The following is a 26,454-nucleotide window of genomic DNA, read 5'->3' as shown; positions in this document are numbered from 1 at the left end:
TGCTTCAGCATCCATCCAGCCATCCATCTGTCCATCCATCCATCGTGCCTGCTGTGTTGCAGATATCCACATGCTGTTCCCTGTCCTCATTTTTTCAGCTGAGCATCATGTTTCTTGCTTGTATTGCATGCTGGTTATTATTAGTTAGCAGCTTGAGAGGCAGCTGTGCTTTGTGTGTGTGTGTGACACTTCAAAGAAAAATAGACAATATAAGAGTAGTTTTGGCTGAAACCCCTTATTTTGCAAATAAATATGTCTGCTGGTGATTTTGTGACAATACTCATGGGGGTGAGTTGATACAGGAAAAAAAAATTTGCTTTATTCAGTTTTTAAAATAAGAACCTTCAGATTTGGTTACCAGAATGGTGTCTACGGAGGGCTCGTTAGACCAGCCTTTTAATAGGAGAAATAAGTCCTTTGTGGGAATGTCCTGTTCTTGATGGGATATTTGTTGAAGAAGAACATTTTCAGCTTCAAGATGGAGTATCTGGCCAGAGGAGTGCAGAGGGGGAGTGAATGTTTGCACAGAGCCTGGAATAGCTCAGTGAATACTTGCTTGGGCCAGGAGGGATCTTGCTTTGCTTCACAGGTTGGAGATATTAAAGTGCCCATAAATTCAGCCAAACAGTGGGCACAGGACTGGCATAAAACTGGAAGAAAGCCTGAAAGCCCTTATATTCACTGTTTTGGGGGTTTGTGGTCATTCTAGTAACAATACTTTTCCCACCCTTACCATTTCTAGTAAGACAAAAAATACCCCACTTGACTCCCTGATAGAAGGATGTTTTTTGCAAAACTGCCATACACCTACTTTTAAAATATTTTTATCGGCCTCTCTCAGTGAACATTGCAACAATAATAGCAGTAATAACAACACATTTACTGGTCTGCAGGTCCAATAATTGCAGAACGATCACTACTGGTTTACAGCTCCCCCCCCCCCTTTTTTTTTTTTTTTGGAACAGTGCTGTGGTGTAGCATTTCATCCATCTTCAAATGTTTGCACATCAAACCTCTAGCAACATGGTGAAAATGCTTCCTGATTTTTTTGCCTTCCTCTTTTCTAATATTACCTCTGCAGATCCCTTGAAATTGTTTCTGTTTCCCTGCAGATTGCTGGTTGGAGCTCCTCGGGAAAAGGCCTTTCCATCCCAACAAGCCAACAGAACAGGAGGGTTGTACAGCTGTGACATCACGTCTCCAAATACAGGCTGCACACGTGTCATATTTGATGAGGACAGTAAGTTCATCAGCTCTTTTGTTTTGGATTGAAACAGTTGTTGGATTTTTCTTATTTGATGTGGTCCTTTCCAGAGGCAGTGTATTAGACAGTTGCCTCTACGGATTTATACATAACATTTTGTGCATCAGAATAAGTTGTAGCTTAATTGCTAAGATAGCATGAGATGCTTAAATCCTGGTAGATTTGGATGTTCTAATTCTTTTGTAAATTGATGTGACATGAAGTAATATGCTAGAAGTGTTTAATAAAATGGATGTCGTCAATGATAAAATGTACAGACACTGCCACCTGCAGACTGTCTCACGTACTGTATGAAGTTCAGTCCTGACAGGGACTTTAAAAGAAAAAAAGAAACAAAAAAAGTAGTTAACTGTCAATATTTGAAGCTGTATTATGATATTCTGCAGCTGACCCAAAGATGGAGAGTAAAGAAGACCAATGGATGGGTGTAACTGTCCAAAGTCAGGGGCCAGGAGGAAATGTGGTGGTAAGTCTAAAGGACTAACTTATAAAAACATTTTGGGTCTACAGTAAATGTTCTGAATGGTCTGCGTTTCTATGCAGCTTTCTGAAAGGTAACTTTGCTATATTTACTCCTGTGATTTCTTGTAAATAAGGACTTAAATGTCTCCCTAGCAAAGTAAGACACTTGAGATTGTAAAAGCTTTAAATTCTTTTTCTAACTGTAAGTTAGCCTTTCTTTATACGCTTGGTAACAACCTAGGATGCACAGTTCATTTTCAGGGTGTCCACTTATTTTTTGTGATATACACATTGTTTCTGTTAAATACTACTGGCTACAGAAATAAGGAAAAATAGTGTGATAAGGTTGTAAAAATGGCAGGCTATCATCAGCCTGTTTTCCAAGATGATCAGCCTCGCTTTAACTTTCATCAGGGACTTTGGCTGAGTTGCTCCTTTGAATTAATGTGGCCGTTGACTGCAGTAAGACTACTTACTAGCTGTTCTTTAATTTATACAATACAGAGAGAAAAAGCTTTCAGGAGTTAACCAGAGAATGTTACTTTTTTAGCTTTCTCAGTTAAATAAACCTCCCATGGTGCTGCAGGATACCAGCTACATCATAAAATGGGAGTGCAGTGAGGCTTCCCCTTCTAATTATATTCTTGCAGGTTGATTCCACTGCTTCCAAAACAGGAGGCAGGCAACTCCAGGGTGTGAATCTGGAGTTATTTAAGTGTATAGAGGCAGTAATAACTTGCTTCGGTCTGCCTCAGAACCCAAAGGGGGAAAGAGCAGCCAGAGAGTCCTTCTCATTGAATAATTAATCATCAACTAATGCTGTCTTGTCTTTTCTGAGAAGGAACTTTTCTTTCTAAGTGATAAGTGGCAAATGCACTTAATAGATGAGGTGTGGGCAGCCTGAAGGTCGCTGTGCAGCAGGGCAGTACTGCAGTGCTCGGGAGCAGCTGGGCATTTGCTTAATATTTAAGCCTTGACAGGAACCATCAAAAAGGTGTATCAGCTGAGCAACCTGGCTTGCTGCTTCTGCTCTTCACACGCATACTACATCTGGTTTTGCCAAAAAACACTGCTGGCAAAGCGATTTGATTGTTCCACCTCTTTTTGCAATGGTTTGGTGGTTACACCACTTAACCCAGTGGCTCTTCATCCTTGGTGTTAAATATTTGATTAGAATTCTGTTCCCAGGTGAACAGTCCAAAAGGTTAAGGAATAGGTTGTGCTCAGTGCTGCTGCTCTGTCCCAGTGACAGTTATCCTGTAAGTGGAACATCCAACGTAGGAAGTAGGAACAACTTCTCTCCCCTTCACTGGAAAAGCTTTCAGCCTCTGCTTTGTGGCACTTTTCTGGAAGGGATGAGTTCTGAATAGTCTCAGGTACATGGCAGTTGAACCACCTTCTCATGTCCTGCACAAACATCTAAGTCATTTAACTGACAGCTGTGGGGAAACACAGCTACGTCCTTCTTTGAGAGACAGGGTGGTTCTCTCTTCACTTCTTGAAAGAGAGGGTATTAGGTATCAGGGAAGGCTTTAGGGCTAAAAATGCTAAATCCCACAGAGAAGAGAGATTTAACTGTGCAGCCTTCCTTGACCATGAAGCTGGTTGCTTTGACTTGTATCCATAGATGCCCATATGTTGCCCGTAGGGAACAGTGGACTCTCGCTGCATTGCAACACAGATGTGTCTACAAGGTGACTTACAGCATTGCTAGCATGAAGTATTGCTAAAGGAGGTCAGCCTTCTTTGATGACTTGCATACAAACATACAGAGAGCATCACTTGTTATTTCTTCTATCTTGCAGACATGCGCACATCGCTATGAGAAAAGGCAGTATGTAAACACAGTGCAGGAAACCCGGGATATCATTGGAAGGTGCTATGTGCTGAGCCAGGATCTCACTATTAAGGATGATATGGATAATGGAGTATGGAGTTTTTGTGACGGTCGTTTAAGAGGCCATGAGAAGTTTGGTTCCTGTCAGCAAGGTGTTGCTGCTACATTTACTAGAGACTATCATTATATTGTATTTGGTGCCCCAGGCACTTACAATTGGAAAGGTACGGCCTGGCTTCCTTCCTGCCTACCCTTCCCATTTCCTCTGAGATTGCTCACAAGGGTTGCATCCTAAGTTTGGTGTGTGTGGGTCTTTTTGGTTTTTTTTTTGGGGGGGGAGGGGATAATAGGGATCAAATGATTTTACCCTGTTTTCACAAAATGCTATGCTCCTGTATCAAAAGTATTTACTGAAGTTCCTTTAAATATCTTTGAGGGAGTACTTGTGAATGGATAATGGAACTTTGCACATATGTACAGCGAATTTTTCCCGTATTAGTGCTTGCTTTGAGACTTCCATACTGGAACAGATTACTAAATTATTTTAAAGTTATTTGACCAACCTTTTTTCCTGCATTTGAGCAAATGTTAGATAGCTGCACTGAGATCTTTGCTTACGCTGCAGTATTCTCCACTTTATTCTTTGTGAAGTCTGTGGAAAGTGCTTTCCCAAATTAAATACTGGAGGATTGCAGGAAGATAACTGAACAGAGCAATACTACGTGTGTTCATATCTAAATCTATGGATATCCATGTAAAATTCCATGGATGATCTGTCTGACTAAGAGCCAAGTACTCTATATCAGCTAGGAGATATTCCAAAACTTAAGGGAAAAAACCCATAGATTTTCTCTGTTAGTTTATATAGAGAAGCATCTAAATGGCCGGCTCTGTCTCATTTTCTTCAAGTGATTTTTCCTGTTGTACTTCATTACACCAACAACTGTAAATACTCCCCTCTTTAGAACATCTGATCCTCGAACCATCAGATTTTTTTTACCCTTGTAGACCTGTGCCTGCTATATGAACCATGCAAAATCTTTGAGTTAAGCTCTGGCACAAGGTGTACTTTAGTGAAAACTTAATCTTCCACGTCTCTGTCAACAAAATCTGAGCAAGCTGAAACAGCATATTGAGTTCAGACACTTTTACTTTAATTGCAGAGAAGTGCTACTACAGTATATCAGTCATGAGTACTCTTGTATCATGGAAAAACATGTTTGTGCTTGCCAAAATGTTAAATATGCATGTTGATAAAAGAGAAGCGCGTATTTTATCAAACAATAGCTCTTTTCCCCTTAAATAATGTTTTCTAAATATATGAATGGTGTTTGTCATAGCTGAACACTATTTTATTTTTTTTTGTGTTCCTGTGCACTTACCTGCCTTTTAAGAGAGGCTGTATGAGGTTAAGAACTGTGGGATGAGGGGTGGTTCCTGACCCAGTTGGTCCTATATTTTTGTTAAGAATTTTCTTAGTATCCCATGTTTTCCAGATCATTGCATGGCCTCTCTGTAGAGCAGCAGGAGATTCTGGCACACAGATAGAACTTAGAGATTCATTGCCTTTTGAAAACGCCGTCACCAAGTGCACTATTTTGTGTTTGTCCCATTTAAACAGCAGTCACTCTCTCATTCATCGTAATTAATGTTAGTTGGGAACCATTTATTTGTTATTTTTCTCCCTTACCATTCATTTGCTTTTATTTTATCATTTCATTTCTTCAGGGGTGGTTCGTGCAGAGCAAAAGAATCAGACATTTTATGATCTGGGTATCTTTGATGATGGGCCTTACGAAGTTGGTGATGAGAGCCGCCAAGATAAGAATCTAGTTCCTGTTCCAGCTAACAGTTACTTAGGTAGGATTAAGTACATAAGGTAAATCTCTGTAGGCTTCTTAAACGTTTGTATCCCAGCCTGGTGCAGTGATACGAAACGGGATCAGAAAATCCTTCATTTGTGGACCCTGTAACATGTTAACCGTTTTGGATAATTCACATCTCCATCTGGGCCAGATGTGTGGGCTGGTTTTAAGTGTAAGATGATACTCTACTGAGGTACCTAGAAGAGCTGCTAATGTAAGGAGAGATTTAAGAGCTGTGATGAGGACCTACAGATTCCCAGTAGTACCGTAGTCACAAAGTCTCTGCGATGTGCTATCAGAAGGTTTATAAAAATTGGAGTTTCTGAATGTAACTGTTATGACTGCGGTTTCTCTCTCCTGGTAGGTGAGTGCAATTTTTTTTATTCTTCAAGTTTTTATAGGCCTTTAAAATGCCATAATATGAATAGTGTTTATATTTTAAGTGTGTGTGTGTTGCAGGAGGTGAGTCTCTTGCACTTTATCCTTAAGCCACTGGATGTTACTGTACACCAGTGAGATACGCTGGTGCAGAGAAAAGGCTATGTTGCATTTTTGGAAAGGCCTCAAAGATAAAGAACCTTCCTGTTCTAATACAGATTTCTGTGGTGTGTTGATCCGCTGCTTTGGGAATATGCAACAAATACAATTTTGGTAACTTGAAACTGGAATTTCTGTGTGATTGGTGGAAAGCTGAACAGATGGAAAGGGCATTGCTAATATAAAAAGTAAAAGCAAGCCAAGAAAAGAGCCAACTTAGAGGTACACACCTGTTAGAAGAAAGAGAACATAAACTTCCATTAAATATCAGCAGTAATTACTGGGTGAAAAAAAATAAATCATAAGAGCTTACATTAGAAAGTCAAGCTGATAATCTCTTCTGGTGAAATAAGAATTGGTAAGGAGTGCTGTGGAGGTGTCTTTTGCTGTGAACACAGTAATACTGACTTTTTGCAGTTTCATAACAAATGCATTTATCTCCTAAATGTAAATGCGGCCTTTGATTTGTTGCAATCAAAACCTGTTCCAGGCAAGTCTGCTGTTCACTGGCATTGCTGTTCCCTCTGTTCAGACAGTAAATAAACACGATTATAGCTGCTTTGCTTAACTACTGTTTTTTTTTTTTTTTTTTTTCTCTTCAATCTTTCACTGGTGTTTACAGGTCTTCTATTTTTGACAGCTGTATCTGATACTCATCCAGATCAGTTTGTATACAAAACATTGCCTCCCGGCACACAGGTGGACAAACCAGTGGATGTAATGATGAATAGCTACTTAGGTTTGTGACCACTTGAGGTGGCAGCATCCGGTCAGACGTAATCTCCAGACCTTTGACATGATCCCTTCCCCTCCATCCCCCTCATCTCAAATGCATTGCAAGTAAAAGCATGTAAAAACAGGGATTCAGGTGAAGGACCTTGCAAAATAACACGGCTTCAGAGAAACACTGATTTGTCATGCATTTCTGCAGACCCTCTCATCCCTACCCCAGATGGGACTCCCTGAATTTTTCTGAAACTGTGTCATTGTGAATTGCTGTAATTGAGAATTTTCATTATTTTCATTAATGAAGTGTTTCAGAAGGGAGGTTTCTATCTGCTGGCAAGCATCTTTCTTCCTTGCAATGTGCATAATTTTCTACTTTGACTTTTATTTGATATGTTGGTATATGCAGTATATTCTTTTAACTCAGTTTTTCATATATTTTAAAATGTGTTGACTTTTATAAAGAATACGTAAGACTAAATTAATTTGAATGTGTCATTTAGGGCTGAATTAAATCAAAATTGCCAATTTTACCATAACTGTGTAAGGTCATTCTCAAATACTGTATACATCATTCATGTAAAAGACTGTGCTTGTGCAGTATGTTTTGCATGTTTGCAATAGAATGATACTGACTTGTACTTAGGAAGTTTTATAATAATTTTTGCCAGAGGTGAAATACTCGAGCTATATTCAAGTGGTAAGGTCTAGTCATTTCTAAGCTGGCGTGTTTAAAAATGATCTTGTATTTGGTGTCTGTGAAAAGTAGATCTGGATGAGCAATGAAATAATACGTTTTGTGGGGGAAATACTTAAATGTAATGTATGAAGGAGTGCAAAGTTGTAAACATGCATCCACCAGTCCAAATAGCAATGGAGAATTCCCAGTGTATCGTATGCTGTTTTAGACAAAACTTCTATTCAATATACCACTTTAATATAGTAGGGGAATTTCTTTTTCCTGTTAACAATACAAGCTGTTTGTTTGTTTGTTTTTTTATATTTTATTTCTTTCTCTGTTAAAGGTTTCTCTTTGGACTCTGGTAAAGGAATTGTCTCCCAAGATGAGATGACTTTTGTGTCTGGTGCCCCAAGAGCCAACCACAGTGGAGCAGTTGTTTTACTGAAGAAAGAGAAAAATCAGAGAGCGCTTTCACTGGAGCACATGTTTGAAGGGGAAGGGTTGGCCTCTTCTTTTGGCTACGACGTTGCTGTTGTGGATCTCAACAGTGACGGGTATGGCTGTAGTTAACTCCTGCTGCCTGTATAATGAAAGATGGCAACCTCGTTTCTTTCTGATTTGTTTTTTTGCATTAGGAATACAAGGAATGCCCAATCCCATCTGCTATGTTTTGCTGGAGGAAATTGCGAGCATCTCAGAGAACCTGTCAGGGGACAGTCTACTTTTCCAATTATAGAAAAGAGTTTATGTAAATGTAAACAATTAGCGTAAAGAAATCTCATACCCAAAGAGGGCCCTAGAAAGATCTGTGTATGTCACAAAGGGACTATAATCGGCTCGCAGCATCAGTGGAGCTGTTGTTGCTCAACCAGTTTAATGTACTTTTTAGTCTTTGTTCAGCAGCTCTTTGGCTCGCTGACCTTGAGACCACAGTCTGATCGCTTATTTTTCACAGTTCTTCTGTAAAAGCACTGTTTTCTTTTTTTTTTTTTTTCTTTCATTCTAAGATGGCAAGACATTGTTGTTGGAGCCCCACAGTATTTCGACAGAAGTGGAGATATTGGTGGCGCTGTGTACATCTACATGAACCGGCAAGGCAAATGGGAAGGAGTAAAACCTATTCGCTTAAATGGAACCACTGACTCCATGTTTGGTCTTGCCGTTGAAAATGTTGGGGACATTAATCAGGACGGATATCCAGGTGAGTGAAAAGCGATTACAATAAAAATGTACGCGACCTTTTTGCTAATGCCGGACTTGCAACATCTTACCCTGATCATGATGGCAAGCTGCAGAAAGAGTAAGAATGATTTTAGTTGTTGCAACTTATTTTCAACAGATATTGCAGTAGGGGCTCCATACGATGGTTTTGGCAAAGTATACATTTACCATGGATCCAGGAATGGAATAAATACAAAGCCAGCACAGGTAATTAAATAACCTTTACTATATATAATTAGTCTTGCACAAAGTTAAAGGGATGACGGGGCTATCCATCTTCTCCTTTTTCATTACTGCAAGTGGGGTGGTGGGTATGCAGAAAAGGCACAGGACCCTTCAAAGATTGCATTGCTGACCAGAAAGATTACAAATTCTTGATTTTAATACACGTTTTTCTTCTGGGGCAGTCCTTTGGCACCAATAACATGTAGAGAAGGAAAAAGACATGTAGATGTGTAAGTTTTTAGGGTTTTTGAAGGAAATTTGAAAATAATTCATTTCTTCATTTTCTCTTTCATTCTACTACTTCACTTTCTTTTTTTTACTAAAAGACATTTGTGACTTTTTTTCTCGAGGACCACTATGTTCAGTTTGCAAGGTGAGAATGGAATTTTACTAGAATACTTAGAATACTTTTCTAGAATACTTTTCCAGTTTCAAGTGCCTATACTGCATAAATACTATAAATAAAGATAAGCTAGGCAACATTTCTATGCAACACAGTCATTTCTGATACTCATTGCTATTGCAAAGTAACTGCTTGGAAGAAAATGAAATCATCTTGGCACTTCAGTGTCACCTGAATACAGAGGTCCTATTTCCTTGTATTTCTTCTCTCTTTTTTTCTTTTTTTTTTTCCCTTTTTTTTTTTTTCCTGGCCGTAAGACAATGATGTTCACTTGTTACTTATTTCACTTTTATAGCTTTTAAATGTCTGAATTCCCTCAATCTGTTTGCTCTTTAGATTCTTGATGGTGAAAAAACAGGCACCAGTTTCTTTGGTTACTCTATTGCTGGAAACATGGACCTGGATAAAAATTCCTACCCTGATATTGCTGTTGGTTCCCTTTCAGATTCTGTATCTGTGTTCAGGTATTATATACAGAACTGTAACTAATTACACCAAGGTTTTGGTTTTAGATTTTTAAAAACAAACTGCTCTGAAGTAACAAAAAGGTGTTTGGCCTGGAGTGTATTTTTCCCTTTAGGAGTTGGAAATTCTGAGGGGGGGGGGAATTGATAAATTGGTTTGTGACTTTATACTCCTCTTCGCACTGAGAAGCTGCCTTACTATCAATACAGGGTAAAAGGGTGCATGTAGACAGTTACTGTGGGGCGCTGATGTGTCGTATATCCGTTCTCCAGCTTTGCCCTGTGGCAACTTACTTGGATGTCTGTGTCCTTTGATGGAATTAATTAAGCGTGATAAGTAATTCTCTTGCCTTAAGAAAGGGGAAGCGAACTGATACATTTGCTAGAGCTTTTGTTTGCTGCTCTTAGATAAATCTAATCCTGCTTTACTGAAGATAGAACAAAACAAAACCAAACTCCTTTTGTAGCTGAGGCTCCAAAAGCAGCGAGGTCTACGGCCTTGCTGAGGTTGCAGTGGGATCCACGAAACAGCTGTGAGGAAGCCCTGCACATGGGATTCTTTCAGATTTCTGTAGCGTATGCTTTAATTAGGGATGAGGTCACGGTCTTTTGCAGACTTCTGTTTTTTTCCCAGTTTAATGTACTGTTAAGTTGAATCACTAGTAATAAGAAGGAAGAGGACTGTCTCCTCCTCAGAGCTGTGAATGCTGCATCAAGTTCAGGTCTTTGGTGCTTGCTGTCAGGTTCCAAAGGAGGAGCAGAAGCTCCAAAACTGGTTATCTCAATTTTGAGGATGAAAACAGCTCACCTTTCAGGCAAAATAATCTTTTGTGTAATTTTTTGATGATCCCATCTCTAAGGTGTATGGTATCTGTGTACATAATTGGAATGTTCTTAAATATACTGAAACAGCACCCAACAAAAGCAACTCATATTGCTTGTGGAAGGGAAGTTGGGTAGATTAAGTGTTCTTCTTATTCAAAAGGAGCTTTAATCATTTGCTGATAAGAGCAGTACAAAAACTTATACAAAGGTGAGAACGAAAACCTTTATGGAGACAAACAGTGAAAGGGGTGGCTCAGTTAAAAGCAATTTGCTAGAAAAGGAGGAGGTGGCTTAATGACCATGTTAAACAACCCTTAGATGCTTCCATGACGGCAGGATCAGCTCATTCGTTTGTTCATGTGAACTGTCTTTTCTTGTCCCTTCCAAAAAGGAACAGGAAAGGAAAAGTTGTCAGACTGAATTATGTTACAGCCTACACACGGAGGAGTCAGGAAATGAAAACATCGTTTCCCACAGCCACCCAGGCTCCATATTAAAGCTCTTGTGAACGTTAATTTGAATGAACTGTAGTATCTGCAGTTGTTCAAAGGGGCTGAATTACCACTGGGGTGGGAACCACCACTTTGAATTTTCTGTTTTTTTTTATGTTTATAAAATGACAACCACAACATCACGTTAATGTACCCTGCTTCCCTGTCAGGCATTTAATGCAACTGTAATTGGGTTTTGTGATTTGCTTTGCTTAGTTTTAAGTAGTTTTCTTTTGTTTCTAACCATTATCAAAGCCAAACTCTTGTGTTTCTTGGGGTGTCTTTGTTGCAAATCAGTGCAGGCATGGAGGGCATCTGGGATTCGCACAAATTATTTCCTTAACAGAAATTTTTCCGTCTTTTTTTACCCCTTCTTTTCATTCTTCATTTTTCCCCAAAATGAAGATCTCGGCCTGTGATAAGCATTAAAAGAAGCATTACAGTACAGCCTGACAGAATTGATCTAAAGAAAAAGAATCCTGAGGACCCTAGTGAAATATGGTAAATTTTAAAATAATTATTCTATCAGAAGCTGTGGTGTAGTGAGTTTTTTGTTGACAAAATTCAGTCAGTCAGTGATGATGTTAACGTGAAGGGATATGACAGTCATTCGGGTTAAGCAAATGTACCTGCACGTGATCATTTTGCCTTCCTGAATTTGCTGTGACTACTGTGCTAAAGGCAAGGTGTGGAATAAGTTCTGTTCATAATGCCCATTTTTGCAAATGAATGTCACTTTGCCACTTCTAACACTTAAAAGTATCTTAACTTGAACAGCTTTCTCATGAGTAGAGATGCGAGAGCAAATGCCAGAAAATATTTTTTCTAATTGCTTATTAACCATTTTTTCTTGCTTTGTAATTCAGTTTAGTAAGCAGCAAATTACTGTTCTAGCATGAAAACCTGTCGTGAGACTGATAATATCAGTCAATGGACTATTAAAACTTTTCAGTGTGTTGGACCATGCCTTATTGAAGCTAATATTAATTTCTTGGCACTTTTTACAGGATGGATGTGAGAGCATGTTTTCAATATACAGCAAACCCCAGTGATTTAAATCCAACAATAAGTAAGTTTTGAAGATAATATTTTTGATCTGTTTGTGACATGGTTTGTTTTTTTTATTGCTTCTTTAGAGTGTATCGTGCAAGAGTACTCAAATTATAGTGACTGTCAAATTTAAAATGTGACTCAATATTGAGGTTGATCAGCTATCGCACTATCTGTATTGAGAGTAACACGTATTTAGAGCCATGCTGGTGCATTAGGAAGTTCTGTGGATGACAGACTGAACTGAAGCTTTCTAGGTAACATAACTGCCAGGCAGCAAATGGCTGCCATACAGACCAAAACCATTTTGCCTCTTTAGGTTACTGCTGCTCTAGGAATAGTGTTAAAAGCCCATTTTATATCTCACTAGTAAGCATTATATCTTCTTGGAGGCTTACCCTATAAAAGTGTTCTGTATTTATGAAAATGGATTTGTGGAAATCAGTAACTGAAAGAAAAAATCTTTTTATTAATAGGAGCCTGGAAGACTGTACCATAAGTATAGTTAAAAATGTAAAGCATTAGTTTCTCACGTCTGCTGTTTTTTCTCTTGTTATGATGCGGCTGTTACTACAGCCCAGAAAACTGCAGGATTTTGAGAAGAAATTAGATGAATTTTAAGCCCAAACCTGCATCTCCTCTTGTGTTGCCCCAAATTTCTCAGTTACTTGTAAAATCCATAGGATGTGCCTGAATAAGGTCCTGGTCCTTCAACAGGTCAAGCGCTCCCAGCTCTCAGAGGTGGCTCACGTGTGCCTGCCTGCACACTCCCAAGGTCTGGCACACTGGGGGCTCTTCCCATCCTTGCAACAATGAATTAGCTCAGTGAATGCAGAGATGATTTAAAAGCGGCAGAGTTCAGATCTATCAAAACATGTCTCGGTATCAGCTAGAAAGCTCTAGCCACACTTTTGCTTTCAGTGTTAAAATTAACAGTGTACCTTGACCTCTAAATCCTGCTGGCTGCGTAGGTGCTATTTGGGACAAAACAGAAATCTAGGACAGCCGTCAGAGTACTTAGAAAGTTTTGTATCTCAGCCCTCTACTGGCTCCACAGCAGTTATTACAGCTCCTCCAGCCAGCTCTGCCTGCCGATACACTAATGGGGCGCTTTTGGAATAAAAGGATTTGGTTTAGAAGTTTCCTTTAGATACATGCACAGGGCACCAGGCCCTCGACTGGAGAGGGACAAAACTGACGGATGGAGAAAGTTTTGTAAATAACTGAGGACAGTTTGTGAAGCCCAGCACTGGCTGAAACATAACGTTGTAAGATCATACCTGGAGAAATGAAAGTCCTTTTTAATACGGCAAGGGATCTTTTTTTATAGTGACCTATTTTATTTCTTCATAGAGATCAACTATACATTTGAAGCAGAAAACGAGAGGAGGCAGTTAGGCCTGCCATCTAGGGTACGGTTCAGAGACCACCTCTCCGATCAGTTTACTGCAAGTACAACCCTAAGGGGGCAGAACTCAAGAGAGTGTGTGACAACCAAGCTTGTACTGCAGGTAAGGCAGAGTATTTTATTTTATTTTATTTTATTTCATTTAGATCCCTTTAAAAACAAAAGCATGCTTTTTTTTTTCAGCCTCATGGTACCTTTGTATAGAACTTAAGTCACGTACAATATAAAGGTTCAAAACTAGAAAAAAGAGGATAGTTAAGTAGTACCTTACTATTCCCTGCACACATGCTGCTTCCTCCTGTTGCCCTTCTTACAAACAATGAATAAAAGTTGTAGCCACTGCAGCATGCTCTGGAGGTCAATAGAGCTGAACTAATTTGGAACAATACAGAGGGAATAAATGCCAAAAATGGAGAGCTGTTTCCAGCGGAAATAATTGTTATAGAATTTAACAGTGTGACTGGCTAGGAAAAGAATTGTAACCCACAGGTTTTGGATGGGATGAATGGGCAGGACAAGAAAGCTTGGTGTGTGCTCTCCAACTTGGCTGCTGCACTGGCCCTTAAAGGTTGCATGGCTCCAGGAGCTGAATGGATTCTCTGTGGCTCAGCAGTAAGGAGCCTCCAAGGTGCTTTTGACCACAGCAAATTAAAGAGCTTGAACTTATGCAATAGGGAGAAAGTGTGTTATTTTACTGTTGTAGTGTGAATTTCACTTGCCCAAGTTACCACCTGTTATTCTAGGAATTCTTAACGGTGAGAGAAATAAACAGATCAGGAAGCCAGAAAAATGAAAAGACAGCAGGGATAGGCTCCTTGTGTCCTTGCATATTTTTAGAAGGTACTGGGTTTCTATATGGTGAATAGTTTTAATACTGCAAAATGTAGCAGAAAAGATTTTGCTTTACTGCTTATTCTAAAATGTATATCAAAAGCTAGTTTTTGTGTTTTCTTCTCTGTGCTGTACACTAACCAAGCCATTTAAAATATTTCAACAGGAAAAAATTAAAGATAAGCTACGCCCCATTCCAATATCAGTCAGTGTTAAAATTGCTGGCCTGGAGTCTAGCTCACAGTCCACAAGAAAAGAGAGGTCACTTCCGGATCTTATACCAATTCTAGATTCAAATGAATCTGAAACGAAGACCACAAAAGTAAGCCTTTCAGATCACATTTTCCCATAAATCTGCACTTTGATATATCACTGAATTTTAAAGACTGTGGAAAGGTAAATTATGACCAAAGGGAAGTAACTAGGGTGGCACTGGACTTGTAACTACTGGCTTATATTTTATATTTTGTTATGAACTTGTTATAAAATGTTAGGAACTAGATCCTGTGTTTCTTTTGCAACAGAAGGGAAGATGGTATAGTTGCTAGGTATGGGGTTTTTTTCTCTCCCCAACAAGTTTATGAGGAAATGTACTTTTGATTAAAAATGGAAATCACAGGATCACAGAATGGTAGGGGTTGGAAGGGACCTTTGGAGATCATCCAGTCCAACCCCCCTGCCAGAGCAGGTTCACCTAGAGCAGGCTGGACAGGAATGCATCCAGGTGGGTTTTGAGTATTTCCAGAGAAGACTCCACAACCTCTCTGGGCAGCCTGTTCCAGTGCTCTGTCACCCTCAAAGTAAACAAGTTTTTCCTCATGTTCAGACAGAATTTCCTGTGTTCCCGCTTGTGTCCGTTGCCCCTTGTCCTGTCTCTGGGCACCACTGAAAAGAGTCTGGCCCCATCCTCTTGACACCCACCCTTTAGATATTTATAAGTCTTCTCCAGACTAAACAGACCCAGGTCTCTCAGCCTTTCCTCGTAACAGGTGCTCCATTCCCTTGATCACGATCACCTTTGTAGCCCTCTGCTGGACTCTCTCCAGTAGTTCCCTGTCTTTCTTGAACTGAGGAGCCCAGAACTGGACAGGGTACTCCAGATGTGGCCTCACCGGGGCAGAGTAGAGGCGGAGGATGACCTCCCTCAACCTGCCGGCCACACACTTTTTAATGCACCCCAGGATGCCATTGGCCTTCTTGGCCACAAGGGCACATTGCTGGCTCACCCATCGCCTCCTGCTACGAACACTTGTCCCACATCACAAAATAATGTAGAGTTTAATTCTTCTGTGGTTAGGATGCTCTAACAGCATTAGAACTCTGCAGCAGTGACGTAAAAGAGAGGGAATATCTTGGGTAAAAGATCTCATTTCCTCAGTGCTCACTGAAGAATCAGACTTAAGGATGTTTCTCCTCATTAGAAGTGTACCTCTCACTCAGCATTATCTAACTCTGCCTTCTAGTCACATTTAAAGTTCAAAATTATCAGCATCGAGGGCTACGTCTCACAAAGAAAAACCCTCTTGACAGGCAAGAAGTGAGAGTCAGGTCATCTTACTCTACCCAGGGAAGTGTCTCCGAGCTCCCTGTAGATGCTTTATGCTCTGCACATCAGAAATCTTGTTTTAAGCTTGTATCATGTGGCATGCAGTAAAAGTGCTTTGGTTTTGTTTAGGTGGAGTTCTTAAAAGAAGGATGTGGAGAAGACAATGAATGTCACAGCAATCTGAAACTTCAGTACCGGTTTTGCACTAGAGAAGGAAATGAAGACAGGTTTACTTATTTACCGATGTAAGCCTTGATTAATGCATTGCTAAAAAACAAATTATTAATCAGTGTTTAAAAGACCTTTTAGGAGAGTTTTGGGAGGTGGAGCAGCTTTGTTCTGTTAGTCTGGCAAACACAGCCCTGTACAGATCTGTCAGGGTGAGGAAGGTCAGGGAGTGGGAATGAGCTTTAGAAGAGGGATAGTACAGAGTCCAGTAGGTACAAAGAGGCCACGACTGTACAGATGTGGGCTAAAAGTTTGATAAAAAGGTTCTAACCCCTGGAGAAATGAAATTCTAGACCAGTCTTGCAGTAGTTTATTGTGTGTGCTACTGTTAACTATTTTTGAGATGAAATTTGATTGCGAGTATGACAACAGATATACTATAGTCCAGTAGCCTAAGACAAACAGTTGCAGAGAAGTGAACAGAGAAATCATTTCACCATAACATGCACTTAACACCCCGCTGCATCCCTCCTCCCTGGAGGGCCAGTGAAATTAGAAAGGAGGTGTAAAACAAACAAAAGTGAGCATGTTTACTTGCTGTCAGTGGTCAGTTGCCTTTAGCCGTGAGTGCCACAATCTGACTCGGAAACCAAAAGCATGTATACTTTACAAGAAAAAAGTAGGTCAGTATATTTATCCAGATAAGATTCATCACTACTAAACATGAGCCAGATGCAAGTGCCGGTTCAGAAATACTATATAAACTCTTGATTGCTTGAGGGGTGTGTCAGTCTGTTATATCCTGTCTGGGAAAAAAAAATATGACCATTCATGCGTTTCTGCTCTTAGAGTAGTTCTTCCCTAATAGAGGGAATTACATTTGGGTAAGCCATAGTAAGAAGCAAACTTTCATACACGTTTGTTTTCCTAATGCACACAACCCTGTATGCTCTGTCTCTGTAGTGAAAAGGGAATGCCAGTGCTTGTTCTGAAAGATCAGAAGGACATTGCCCTGGAAATAACAGTGACAAACAATCCGTCTGATGCAAAAAATCCACAAAAAGATGGTGAAGATGCCTATGAAGCTAAACTAATTGCAACTTTTCCAGACAGTCTGACATATTCTGCTTTCAGGGAGATGAGGGGTTATCCCGTAAGTATTTTTAAGAAAAAAGATACCAGAATTTTTAAGTATTTAATGGATATTTTTACTTACAAGTGTATTCTGTTTAATCAGGAAAAACAGCTAACGTGTGGTGCTAACCAAAATGGTTCTCAAGCAGAGTGTGAACTTGGAAATCCTTTCAAAAGAAATTCCAATGTAAGTTGCACCTATTTTACTCAAGTTATAAAATTTGATTTCTGACTGCAGTCTTCCAAAGTTTCTGTGTGTCATAACTGGAAATTTGATTTGGATTGGTCTTTTTAATGCTAGAACTTGATGGTGTATTTCTGTAAGACTCAATATATTTTATAAAATGTTTACATATTTCATGGATGTTCTTTCTTCTCTAGGTAACCTTTTATCTGATCTTAAGTACCACTAAAGTTAATGTTGATACAACAGACTTGGACATTAATCTGAAGTTGGAAACGTAGGTGTTCTGTGTGTGTTTGTGTGTGCACGCTATGTTTTTATATACAGTTGTAAACATTTTGAACTAATTTCTTGAATTCACAAAAGCAATTTAAGAGTAAAGTGAAAACCACCAAATTTGTAAAATAAACCCCATTGTTTCCTTTTCATTGTAGAACAAGCACTCAAGTTAATTCGACTCCAATTACAGCTAGCGCTAAAGTGGTTCTTGAATTGCTTTTATCACTCACTGGGTAAGTGTTGATAGCACACACCACACCCCCCCCCCCGGGTTGGGGACGACAGTTTTGCTGCAGACTTCGTTAAAATCTGATTATTCTCCTTCCCCACCCCCACCTGAACAGAGTCGCTAAGCCTTCTCAGGTATATTTTGGAGGTAACATCATTGGTGAGAGTGCAATGAAATCTGAAGATCATATTGGAAACCTCATAGAGTATGAATTCAGAGTGAGTAATTTAGATTAATGCCAACAGCTGCTTTTAATCAAATGAACAGCTTCTCTCTTTATGCATATGAATACTTGGAAAAGTTGCTGGATTTAAAATCTGCTTTTCTTGTCCCAAAATCCTGACTTCCTGATCAGAACATGCGGTCTGACTGCAGACTTGAGCTTCTTTAGGCCTTGATGTTTTACGATCATCTTCCAAGGAAGTGGCCTGAGGCTGTACGCTTTTGGTTTTTTTTTGAGCAGTTCGTGCACATTCAGCTGTACAGCATAAAACCCCATGCAGGAAGGGAACAAAATGTAAACCCAGAACCCTCACTGTGCCATGCCCAGGTGTTAACTGATGCACATAGGCAGTGAGCGTGTGCACTTACTGCATACCGGATTGAGTAGGCACAAGAAGACATCACAGGAGGCACTTTGAATGTGTGGGTTTATTCTACTCTTTTGGTCTTCTACCTAATTAATAAATCAAGAAGAAGGCTGAGAGAGACCATTTTTGGTTCTGTAAAATCTCGGTTTATCAGCAAGTGTGTTGCTTTTTCTTCTTCATTAATGCAAGCCCTCCTGTCTTTGTACGTAGTAGTTTGTCAGGATTAAAGTCTCTCTCTGTCAATCCTTTACTTCCTTCTGTACCTACATGTGTCAAAGTAGAAGCAGTTGGAATATCTGTTTTAGAACTTGCTATTGTGAACAGTAACACTAAGAAAGCAAAAAGCATGTTGAGAAACAACTTCCATATGAGAGCAAGACCTGGTTATTTTTTGTGTCAGAGTTCCTCATAAACTTGCAATTTGCCTCAGTTGTGTAACTGAATGATTTGTTAACTCTAAATTGGAGTTGTTTCACATGAAGACATTTCTAAAAATCAACAACTTAAAGTTCATGTTAGGGAATTTTAATCCTTTTATGTTTAAACTCTATTTACTTGCTATCCAAGTATGCTAGCTTTTAGTATATGCTTTGTCTTTATATTCTGTTTCAACTGTCTTTCATCTGCTTTTAAATTTCCTGGTAGCTGCATGTTTAAAACTTGCCCAAGTCAATAACGCTTCTGATCGAAAAATTGCTTTAAAAAGTATTTCGCAGTTTAAAGAATGTTTGTTTTAACAGGTAACTAACTTGGGCAGACCACTGAAAACATTTGGTACTGCTTCCCTGGACATCCAATGGCCGAAAGAAATTAGTAATGGCAAATGGCTCCTTTATTTGATGAAAATAGATTCCAAAGGCTTGGAAAAAGTTTCCTGTCAACCTGAGAATGAAATCAATAGTTTGCATGTTGCGGTATGTTACCCTGTCTTCTGTTCATGAATTAGTACAACATGAAGCACCGCAGCATGTGATAGTGGGGCATAAGAGCTTGCCTCCAGAATGATTTTTGTTGTCTTGAGCGTGAGCGCAATACGTGAACAATGTATCAAGGCTTAAACTTATTAGGAGACTTCATGAGGATAACATGCCAAAGGATAGATGCTATGTCATGGTGACTGTTTTTGCAATGGGTGCTGTTGTCATATGCTCTTACAGGATGAGATTGCTGTTGGCTTTAATTCATTTAATCAGTATTATTGAAATCTGGTGGAGTTCTTACACAGAAAACAATAAACAACAGTAAGCATCTCCCCAGCCTGAGGAAATTCCATGTAATCTTTTAAAGAGAAAGGGCTTGCACTTAAATTTACTTACTTACAACAAATATGATAAAAAGAATTTCTCAAGGAAGTTTCATAGCCCTTCGTTGTGCCTATCTGGCAAGATTTTTTCCTTAAACCCTGAGCCTTCTTTTTCATTATTTTTCCCATATAATCTTAAGATCATTTAGGAGGAGTTTTAAGTTTCACCCTTAAAACTGCATGCACATAGACCCATTCTTGTCAGATCACTACATTAGTTAATGAAACTTTCAATGAGTGCAATTAGTACACAGTTTAAAAAAAAAAAAAGCGTCTACTGACCATAGCACAATCTTATTCTTTTAGCATAGTTACATTAATACCCTTTATATAGAACAAAAATGGAAATAGCATTGAAAGCTTTACACATCTAAACCCCCATTGACCTATTAAAGAAAGTAGTCAGTTGACCTTTCTTTAGGTAATCTCAAATTCTAGTAATTGTCCTGACTCCACTATTAGCAATAAATGTAGATAAGTAGGGATATATATAGTGATGTCACTCATGTGCAGATCTTGGAAAAAGAAAACACTCACTGAACTCCTGTTTCTCTGCTTGTATGGGGTCAGAATTAAGAGATATTTATGATAAACTACGAAAACTGTCTTACCCCCCTTTTTTTTTTTCTTTTAGGAATCCCATAACTCAAGAAGGAAACGTGAGGTTGCAGAGAAGCAGGCTACAGAGAGCAAGGCCTTTTCTTTATTCGCAGAAAGAAAATACAAGACCTTGGTGAGCACATTGCAGCAGCTATAGTCTTGTTGGATACCTCCCCCCGCACTAGTAAGAGGGCTTTTCTGAGTTTGGCAGGGTGAAAGAAGGTATCTCTTTGCTTTGTTTTTATCTTAAATTCAAGTATCGATGCTTTTGAAATTTGACCATTTACATTATCTACTGAAGAGAGAGAAATAGGAAAGTATTCCTGCGTAGTTACTACATTAAAATAAACAGGTAATAGCATCTTCATTGTATTTTCATGTTGCTGTCAGTACAAACAGATTTTGGTTCTTGCACATAAATAAGAAGCATATAATCCAATTTTTCATTTTTTTGGGGGGAAAGAGGGGGTGTCTAAGCAATTTGTGAGGATGTGTTTTTATTTACATGTAGAAATGTGTAATTGCAGGACTGCAACGTGAATGCAAAGTGTGTGGACATAAAATGTCCCCTGAAGGGCTTAGACAGCAAGGCATCTGTTGTGCTGCGTTCCAGACTGTGGAACAGTACTTTCTTAGAAGTAAGTCCTCTTACCTGCCATTTTTGGAAGGTCAGAGTTCTTTCCTGTCCTGTGTCTAATGTCCATATTTTATTTTGGAACAGGAATACTCCAAAATGAACTACCTGGACATTCTTGTTAGGGCTTCGATCAGTGTTCCTGCTGCAGCTAAAAATGTTAAACTCACAAATGAAGTTGCTCAGGTAGGTTCAACATTTCATGCTAACCATATGTTATGGTTGTGACGCTTCCAGTTTATCTCAAAGACTGGGGAAAAAAACCCCACCATTTTAAAGCAAAAGTAGCTAAAAGTTTAGGGTTTTAACTGATTTTTGAATTATTGATCGTTTTTACCTTTTAATTGGTTTAACTGGAAAAATCCACTACCGTATTGAAATGAAAACAGTAGGAACTACTTCAAAAACATTTTGTAGATGAGAGAGAGAAGTCATCTTGTTGGAGAAGAGATAAGACTGTATAAATGGCAGCTTTATATTAAACATGGATGCTTCTGAAATGCCTTTTCCATCTTCACATATTTTCTCTGTTTTAGGTGCGTGTTACTGTCTTTCCTGCAAAACCAGTAGCACTTTATACAGGAGTACCTTGGTGGATCATTGCAGTAGCTATTTTTGCTGGAATATTGATGCTTGCACTGTTGGTATTCTTACTATGGAAGGTGAGTTTTTATTCATCTGGTTATTTTACACTTCCTGGTCTACAACTGACAAGACAGCAAACTAATTAAGCAAATGATTAAGTATTTTGGTTTGTATTTGGGACTCAAAGTAGAACCAGACCGTACAGTACCATTATCAGTTTCTCAGTTTTGCAACATTTGGAAGGAAAATGGTTACACGGGAAGACTTGTTACAAATTTTTTCTGTTTCCACATCTGCAAAAGAAATATTCTGAGCTCTGGGCAAAAAGTGAGACAAATGTTCAGAGACCACAATTACTTTGATGTGGATGGATACAGCTATAGTTGGGGCTTCTGCAACTAGGTGTGAAACTTTGTGTGAACTATCTACAAATGTTTTAGCAGAGCTCTGTTATTATAACATTAGAAATACCATTAAACTGATAGTAGATAAAAATAACCGAAAGGTACAGAAAATAATACATAGCCGAGTGTGTTGGTGAATTTCTGTAGTATTGGCTTTATATCTTAGAAACCCTAAAAGAGTAAATAAGTGTGTATAACAAAAGATTCACAATTTACAAAAGAAAAAAATCAAGTACCTATTCTAACTACCTTGGGCATTTTTACAACTTAACTGTGGTTCCAAGTATAACAGGCAGTTCTTTTATTCTTATTTTTACAGGCATAGGCAGTTAGTATTTGCTGTTATGGGATAGCAGAAGGTTATTAAGAAAGATGAGGTAAAGAATACCCTATCTGTCACTTTCTTCTGGAGAAACTGCAGCAGTTGGTTGTGCTGAGGAACTATTATTTGCTGCAAGTTACTTCTCACAGGAGAGTTCTGACTTCCCTATTTTCTGATAAATGCCCAGCCCCTGCTGCAAATCTTCCTGATGAATTAATACTTTGGGTGGGCTGTTAAATTATGACTACTAGTGTTCTACTGCACATGAAAATACATGCATTTTCACACACGCGCGCACAGGGTAAAATGCTTCTTTGATGACAAACACCGTGCCATCTTATGAAGGACAAACAAGGTACTTCAAAGACAGTTATATGATTTGTTTAAGACAAATAAATGCTTTTGCTGTACAGGTCAAAGCAGTACTCATTTTTTGTTCCACCCTGTGTCTATCCTGTGCACTAGTCCACAAACAGGTTTCTGTATAGCCGCCTTTCTGCTCTTCACAGCCACCTTTAGTTGCTATGGTCAGACTTTATAGTAGCATTTCTTAAAAAAGCGACGACGATGACGACACACGTATTACAAATTTATCAAAATGCCTCTAAAATAATATTCTTTACCTCAGGTAATTCTATTATTTTACAGATGGAGTTAGTCCAAGAAGTTCTCAGATCTAGAAACAGCTTGTGGGTTTTGTTTTTGGCTTTTTTTTTTTTGGCCTGTGAAGGGAGAATGGGAAGATAGTTCAGTAATTTTAGTCAGTTTTAATAGGTTTGACTTCTTCTAGTCCACAAAAATTGACTAAATACCTTGCTTCCTTGTAGTGTGGTTTCTTCAAGAGAAATAAGAAAGATCATTACGATGCCACATATCACAAGGCTGAGATCCATGCTCAGCCATCTGATAAAGAGAGGCTTACTTCTGATGCATAGTATTGAACTACTTCTGTAATTGGTAATTGATGATATTTTTAATTTTTAGCTATGGCACATGCTGTGGTTGCGGTGGCTAACTATGAAGCTTTACTGCATATGTTCTATTAACTTTTGGATTTCAAACTATCGTGCTTGCTCGTTCTGTTGATAGATCTTTTGGCTTTTGATACACGTGAACAAACACAGGTCTTTACCTTGGTCTAAAAAGCCTTTTGTTTATTTCTTTAGAAAACATCTTGATCTGTTGTAATGGTTTTTCAGTATTTTTATTTTTTTAAAAAAAGTATTTTTTAACAGTACAAGTTTTTTAATCTTGGGAGATGGTAATCAACACTGCAGAGTTAAGATTTAAAACTAAGACACTGTGGATGATAAAAAAAACTTGCTTTACTAACCTTTAGTGCATGCTAAAAGATACATATTGCTTATAATGAAGGGCATTTTCATAACAGGGATTTAATTGCTGTGGAAACATCTGTTTTCCTTCAATTCTAAGGTACAATTTTCTAGGAACACTTTCCTCTGCTGAAGCTACTAGATGCATGATGATTTATGCTTCTAGCAACCTTTATTCAACTTAAGATATTGCATGCATGTACACTATATTAAAAAGTGATGTTTGGGATTGGGATGGGGAGGAATTCTTAACCAAAATACATCAAAACAATGTTTAATGAAATCTTAACTAAGAGACGGTTTTAGATTTCATCTATGTCTGGACATATTTTTTTTTTTTTAAACTGAGTTCCAATATTTTTATTTTTTTTAAAAATGCAAACAAAAGCAAAAAACCCACCACCCCGAATACTATGAACAAGACCTTGCCACTTTAATCTTTTTTTCCTAACAGTATGTAATGACAGCTGGATGGCACAATGTCTTTTAACCTTAATCTCTTGACATCATAAGCTTGTAAAGTTGAGTGTACCAATCATCATCTTTGTAACACTGTGGCCATAACTCCGTTTTGTTTTGAAAACTAATTTCAGTCCATCCTCAATAGTTAAAATTAGCTTTTGCAGTGTCTTTGAATAAAAAAACCTGCAGGGCACAAATAAGCTGTACTAGATTTCATCTAGTGAGACTTGTGTCAGGGACATTACAAAATTTTCAAGTTATGTCTGTTTTTTATCTTACAGCAAACTAAGCAAGACTCATGTTCTAATACAGCATACGTGTAGTTAGTTCAGGTGACTGTAGTTGAGATGGTGCTTTGAGAAACAAGACCATCGTGTAACTTTTCTTGAAGGCCCTGGAAATCTTTCTGTAGGTTTTTTAAAGGTAAATCATGTCACCATACAGGAAGATACTGAAGTACATACCTACTTTTGATTCAGGAGAAGCAAGTTTTCCTGAACTGTATCTATTTCCTTGTATAGCATTAAATTCTCTCACTATATGAACAAACAGCTTTACAAAGATGACTTGTAAAATAAATTCAGAAAATTAGTGGATGGAATATTTTTAAGGTATTAGATTACTGGATTTGTATTCAGCTGCTGTTGGAACAAGTAATATAGACCTGTTGGTTCATGTTTTTTTACAGATACATACACTACATTTTTGGCCTACAGATTTTTGTTTTCAATTTTCTTACCTGTATGTCTGTGCAAAGGAAGTATTTACTGCCTCTATATTGTAGTACTTTGGCAGCAACTTAAACCTAAATTGTTCTTTTTCTTCTCTGCCCCAGTGCGGGTTCTTCCAGCGTTCTAGGTACGAAGACAGTCTCCCCCGATACAATGCTGTAAGAATTCGAAAAGAAGAGCGGCAGATCAAAGATGGGAAATACAAAGACCTTGAGACAAAACAGTGGTTCACGAAATGGAATGAAAATGAAAGTTATTCTTAGGGAAAATTATTTTCATCCATGAAGTTCAGACAAAGGTTTATGTTTTCATTAATGGAATACTGATGGAGTTAGACCTATGAACACTACGGACATTCACTATTTGATTGTAGATATTACTACTTATATTGAGGCTTTTGTTTGCACAGTTAAAATTGCTTCAACAGACTTTATTTGCATTATTTAATTTCCAGACTGCCTCTTCTCCCCTTCAAATCTAACTCACGCTTTAGAAGATGCTGTGTTGATTTGGGGTCTTTTCTGCAAAATATGCAAAACCACTATGGCGGACATTTTCCTGTGATCCTAACCTTCTTAGGTATGCATGGTTAAGGTCAAGACAGGTTCTCCATCCTTCCCTCAATGCATGGTCCATTATAAACACACAGTGGCCTTAACACACTTTGTACAAGTATAATCTGAAGACCTGTAAGTCTACTTTAGTCATAAACTTTGCCTGCTGCAGTAGTTAGGGCTTAACAAAAAGCATCATCTTAAATTACATGTGCAATAGGTCATGTTGCTCCATTTTTTTTTTTATTTTTTTTTTTTAAGATCAGATTGTGTGATTCTTGCTCACAACAAATATACACAGGTTATTTTTAAAAGAGAGGCTTGAATATTAGATGTACTTTTTGTATATATATATATTAGTCTTTTTTGTATTTATTTTTGGTATAAATCATTGTCTTTGACTAACTGTTAGGCCAAAGACTTAACTGAAACTTAAAATCCACTGTGTTTTTGAACTTAAGATTATGAGACCTGAAGCTTTCACTGCACTGTAATACATCACTGAAGGTGCCAATGCTTTCTAAAAATGTAAATATTTATTCCAATGATGTGTATGGGGGCTCTTTTTCCTGATACTTTTAACTTTATGTAATAGGAATTATCAGGTCTTGTAACATGGTTTGTATATTACTTCAGACTATTTAATGATTTGGACACCAAGCAGAAGTAGGGTTTTTAGATACAGTTTTATGCTTACTGCAAGAAAGTGAGAGGTTCTCTGGAAACAGCTTTTCAGCTTTATAAGGACTTCCTGTTTGGCAAAAGGCATTGACTACTGCAACTGTTATACAGCACTTGAAGGAGGCTATACATGCCTAACTTACCTTAATTACGGGGATCTGAGCAGATCCGCGTTGAGACTACTGAATCGTCTGAATACCTGAATGTTGATAAAAGTAGAACCACAATGTTGTGTTTATCAGTAATCTAGTTATTGTAACATAACTGATGAAACTATTTAAAGATTTTACTTTTTTACCCATGTTCTAAAGCGTTGGTACTATTTAAGAGCGAGTATTTAGTTCGCAATTTATTCCATGTGAAACAAAATTCTGCTCAGAAAATGTACATGTTACTTGCTAATAATTTGAACTATGCAAAAAC

General features: G+C 38.3%; 1 protein-coding gene across 1 annotated transcript; it reads left to right on the top strand.

Moving 5' to 3' along the window:
- Positions 1 to 1,118: 1,118 nt before the first annotated feature.
- ITGA6 (integrin, alpha 6) lies at positions 1,119 to 25,266 on the top strand. Its single transcript, XM_009894550.1, has 25 exons — positions 1,119 to 1,240; positions 1,651 to 1,730; positions 3,532 to 3,787; positions 5,292 to 5,423; positions 7,717 to 7,927; positions 8,381 to 8,574; positions 8,713 to 8,801; positions 9,559 to 9,686; positions 11,408 to 11,503; positions 12,010 to 12,071; positions 13,406 to 13,563; positions 14,458 to 14,613; positions 15,967 to 16,082; positions 16,969 to 17,158; positions 17,243 to 17,326; positions 17,521 to 17,600; positions 17,758 to 17,835; positions 17,947 to 18,049; positions 19,162 to 19,335; positions 20,359 to 20,457; positions 20,852 to 20,962; positions 21,046 to 21,144; positions 21,495 to 21,620; positions 23,097 to 23,226; positions 24,901 to 25,266. The coding sequence occupies exons 2-24, from the start codon at positions 1,662 to 1,664 to the stop codon at positions 23,202 to 23,204; spliced, it is 2,919 nt and encodes a 972-aa protein (XP_009892852.1). The 5' UTR covers positions 1,119 to 1,240; positions 1,651 to 1,661; the 3' UTR covers positions 23,205 to 23,226; positions 24,901 to 25,266.
- The last annotated feature ends 1,188 nt before the right edge of the window (positions 25,267 to 26,454 follow it).

This window comes from Charadrius vociferus, unplaced genomic scaffold (assembly GCF_000708025.1).
Source record: "Charadrius vociferus isolate BGI_N301 unplaced genomic scaffold, ASM70802v2 scaffold161, whole genome shotgun sequence".
NCBI lineage: Eukaryota > Metazoa > Chordata > Aves > Charadriiformes > Charadriidae > Charadrius > Charadrius vociferus.
The sequence above is the reverse complement of the archived record's forward strand: the minus strand, read 5'-3'. Positions and strand labels throughout refer to the sequence as shown.

What these genes read in the sequence shown, in the direction of transcription:
- ITGA6 (XM_009894550.1), top strand. Translation starts at nt 1,662, where the DNA reads ATGGAGAGTAAAGAAGACCAATGGATGGGTGTAACTGTCCAAAGTCAG. An exon ending in ATTAATCTGAAGTTGGAAAC is followed by an intron (nt 17,601 to 17,757) that starts GTAGGTGTTCTG and finishes TTTTCATTGTAG; the next exon opens with AACAAGCACTCAAGTTAATT. An exon ending in TCACAAATGAAGTTGCTCAG is followed by an intron (nt 21,145 to 21,494) that starts GTAGGTTCAACA and finishes TCTCTGTTTTAG; the next exon opens with GTGCGTGTTACTGTCTTTCC.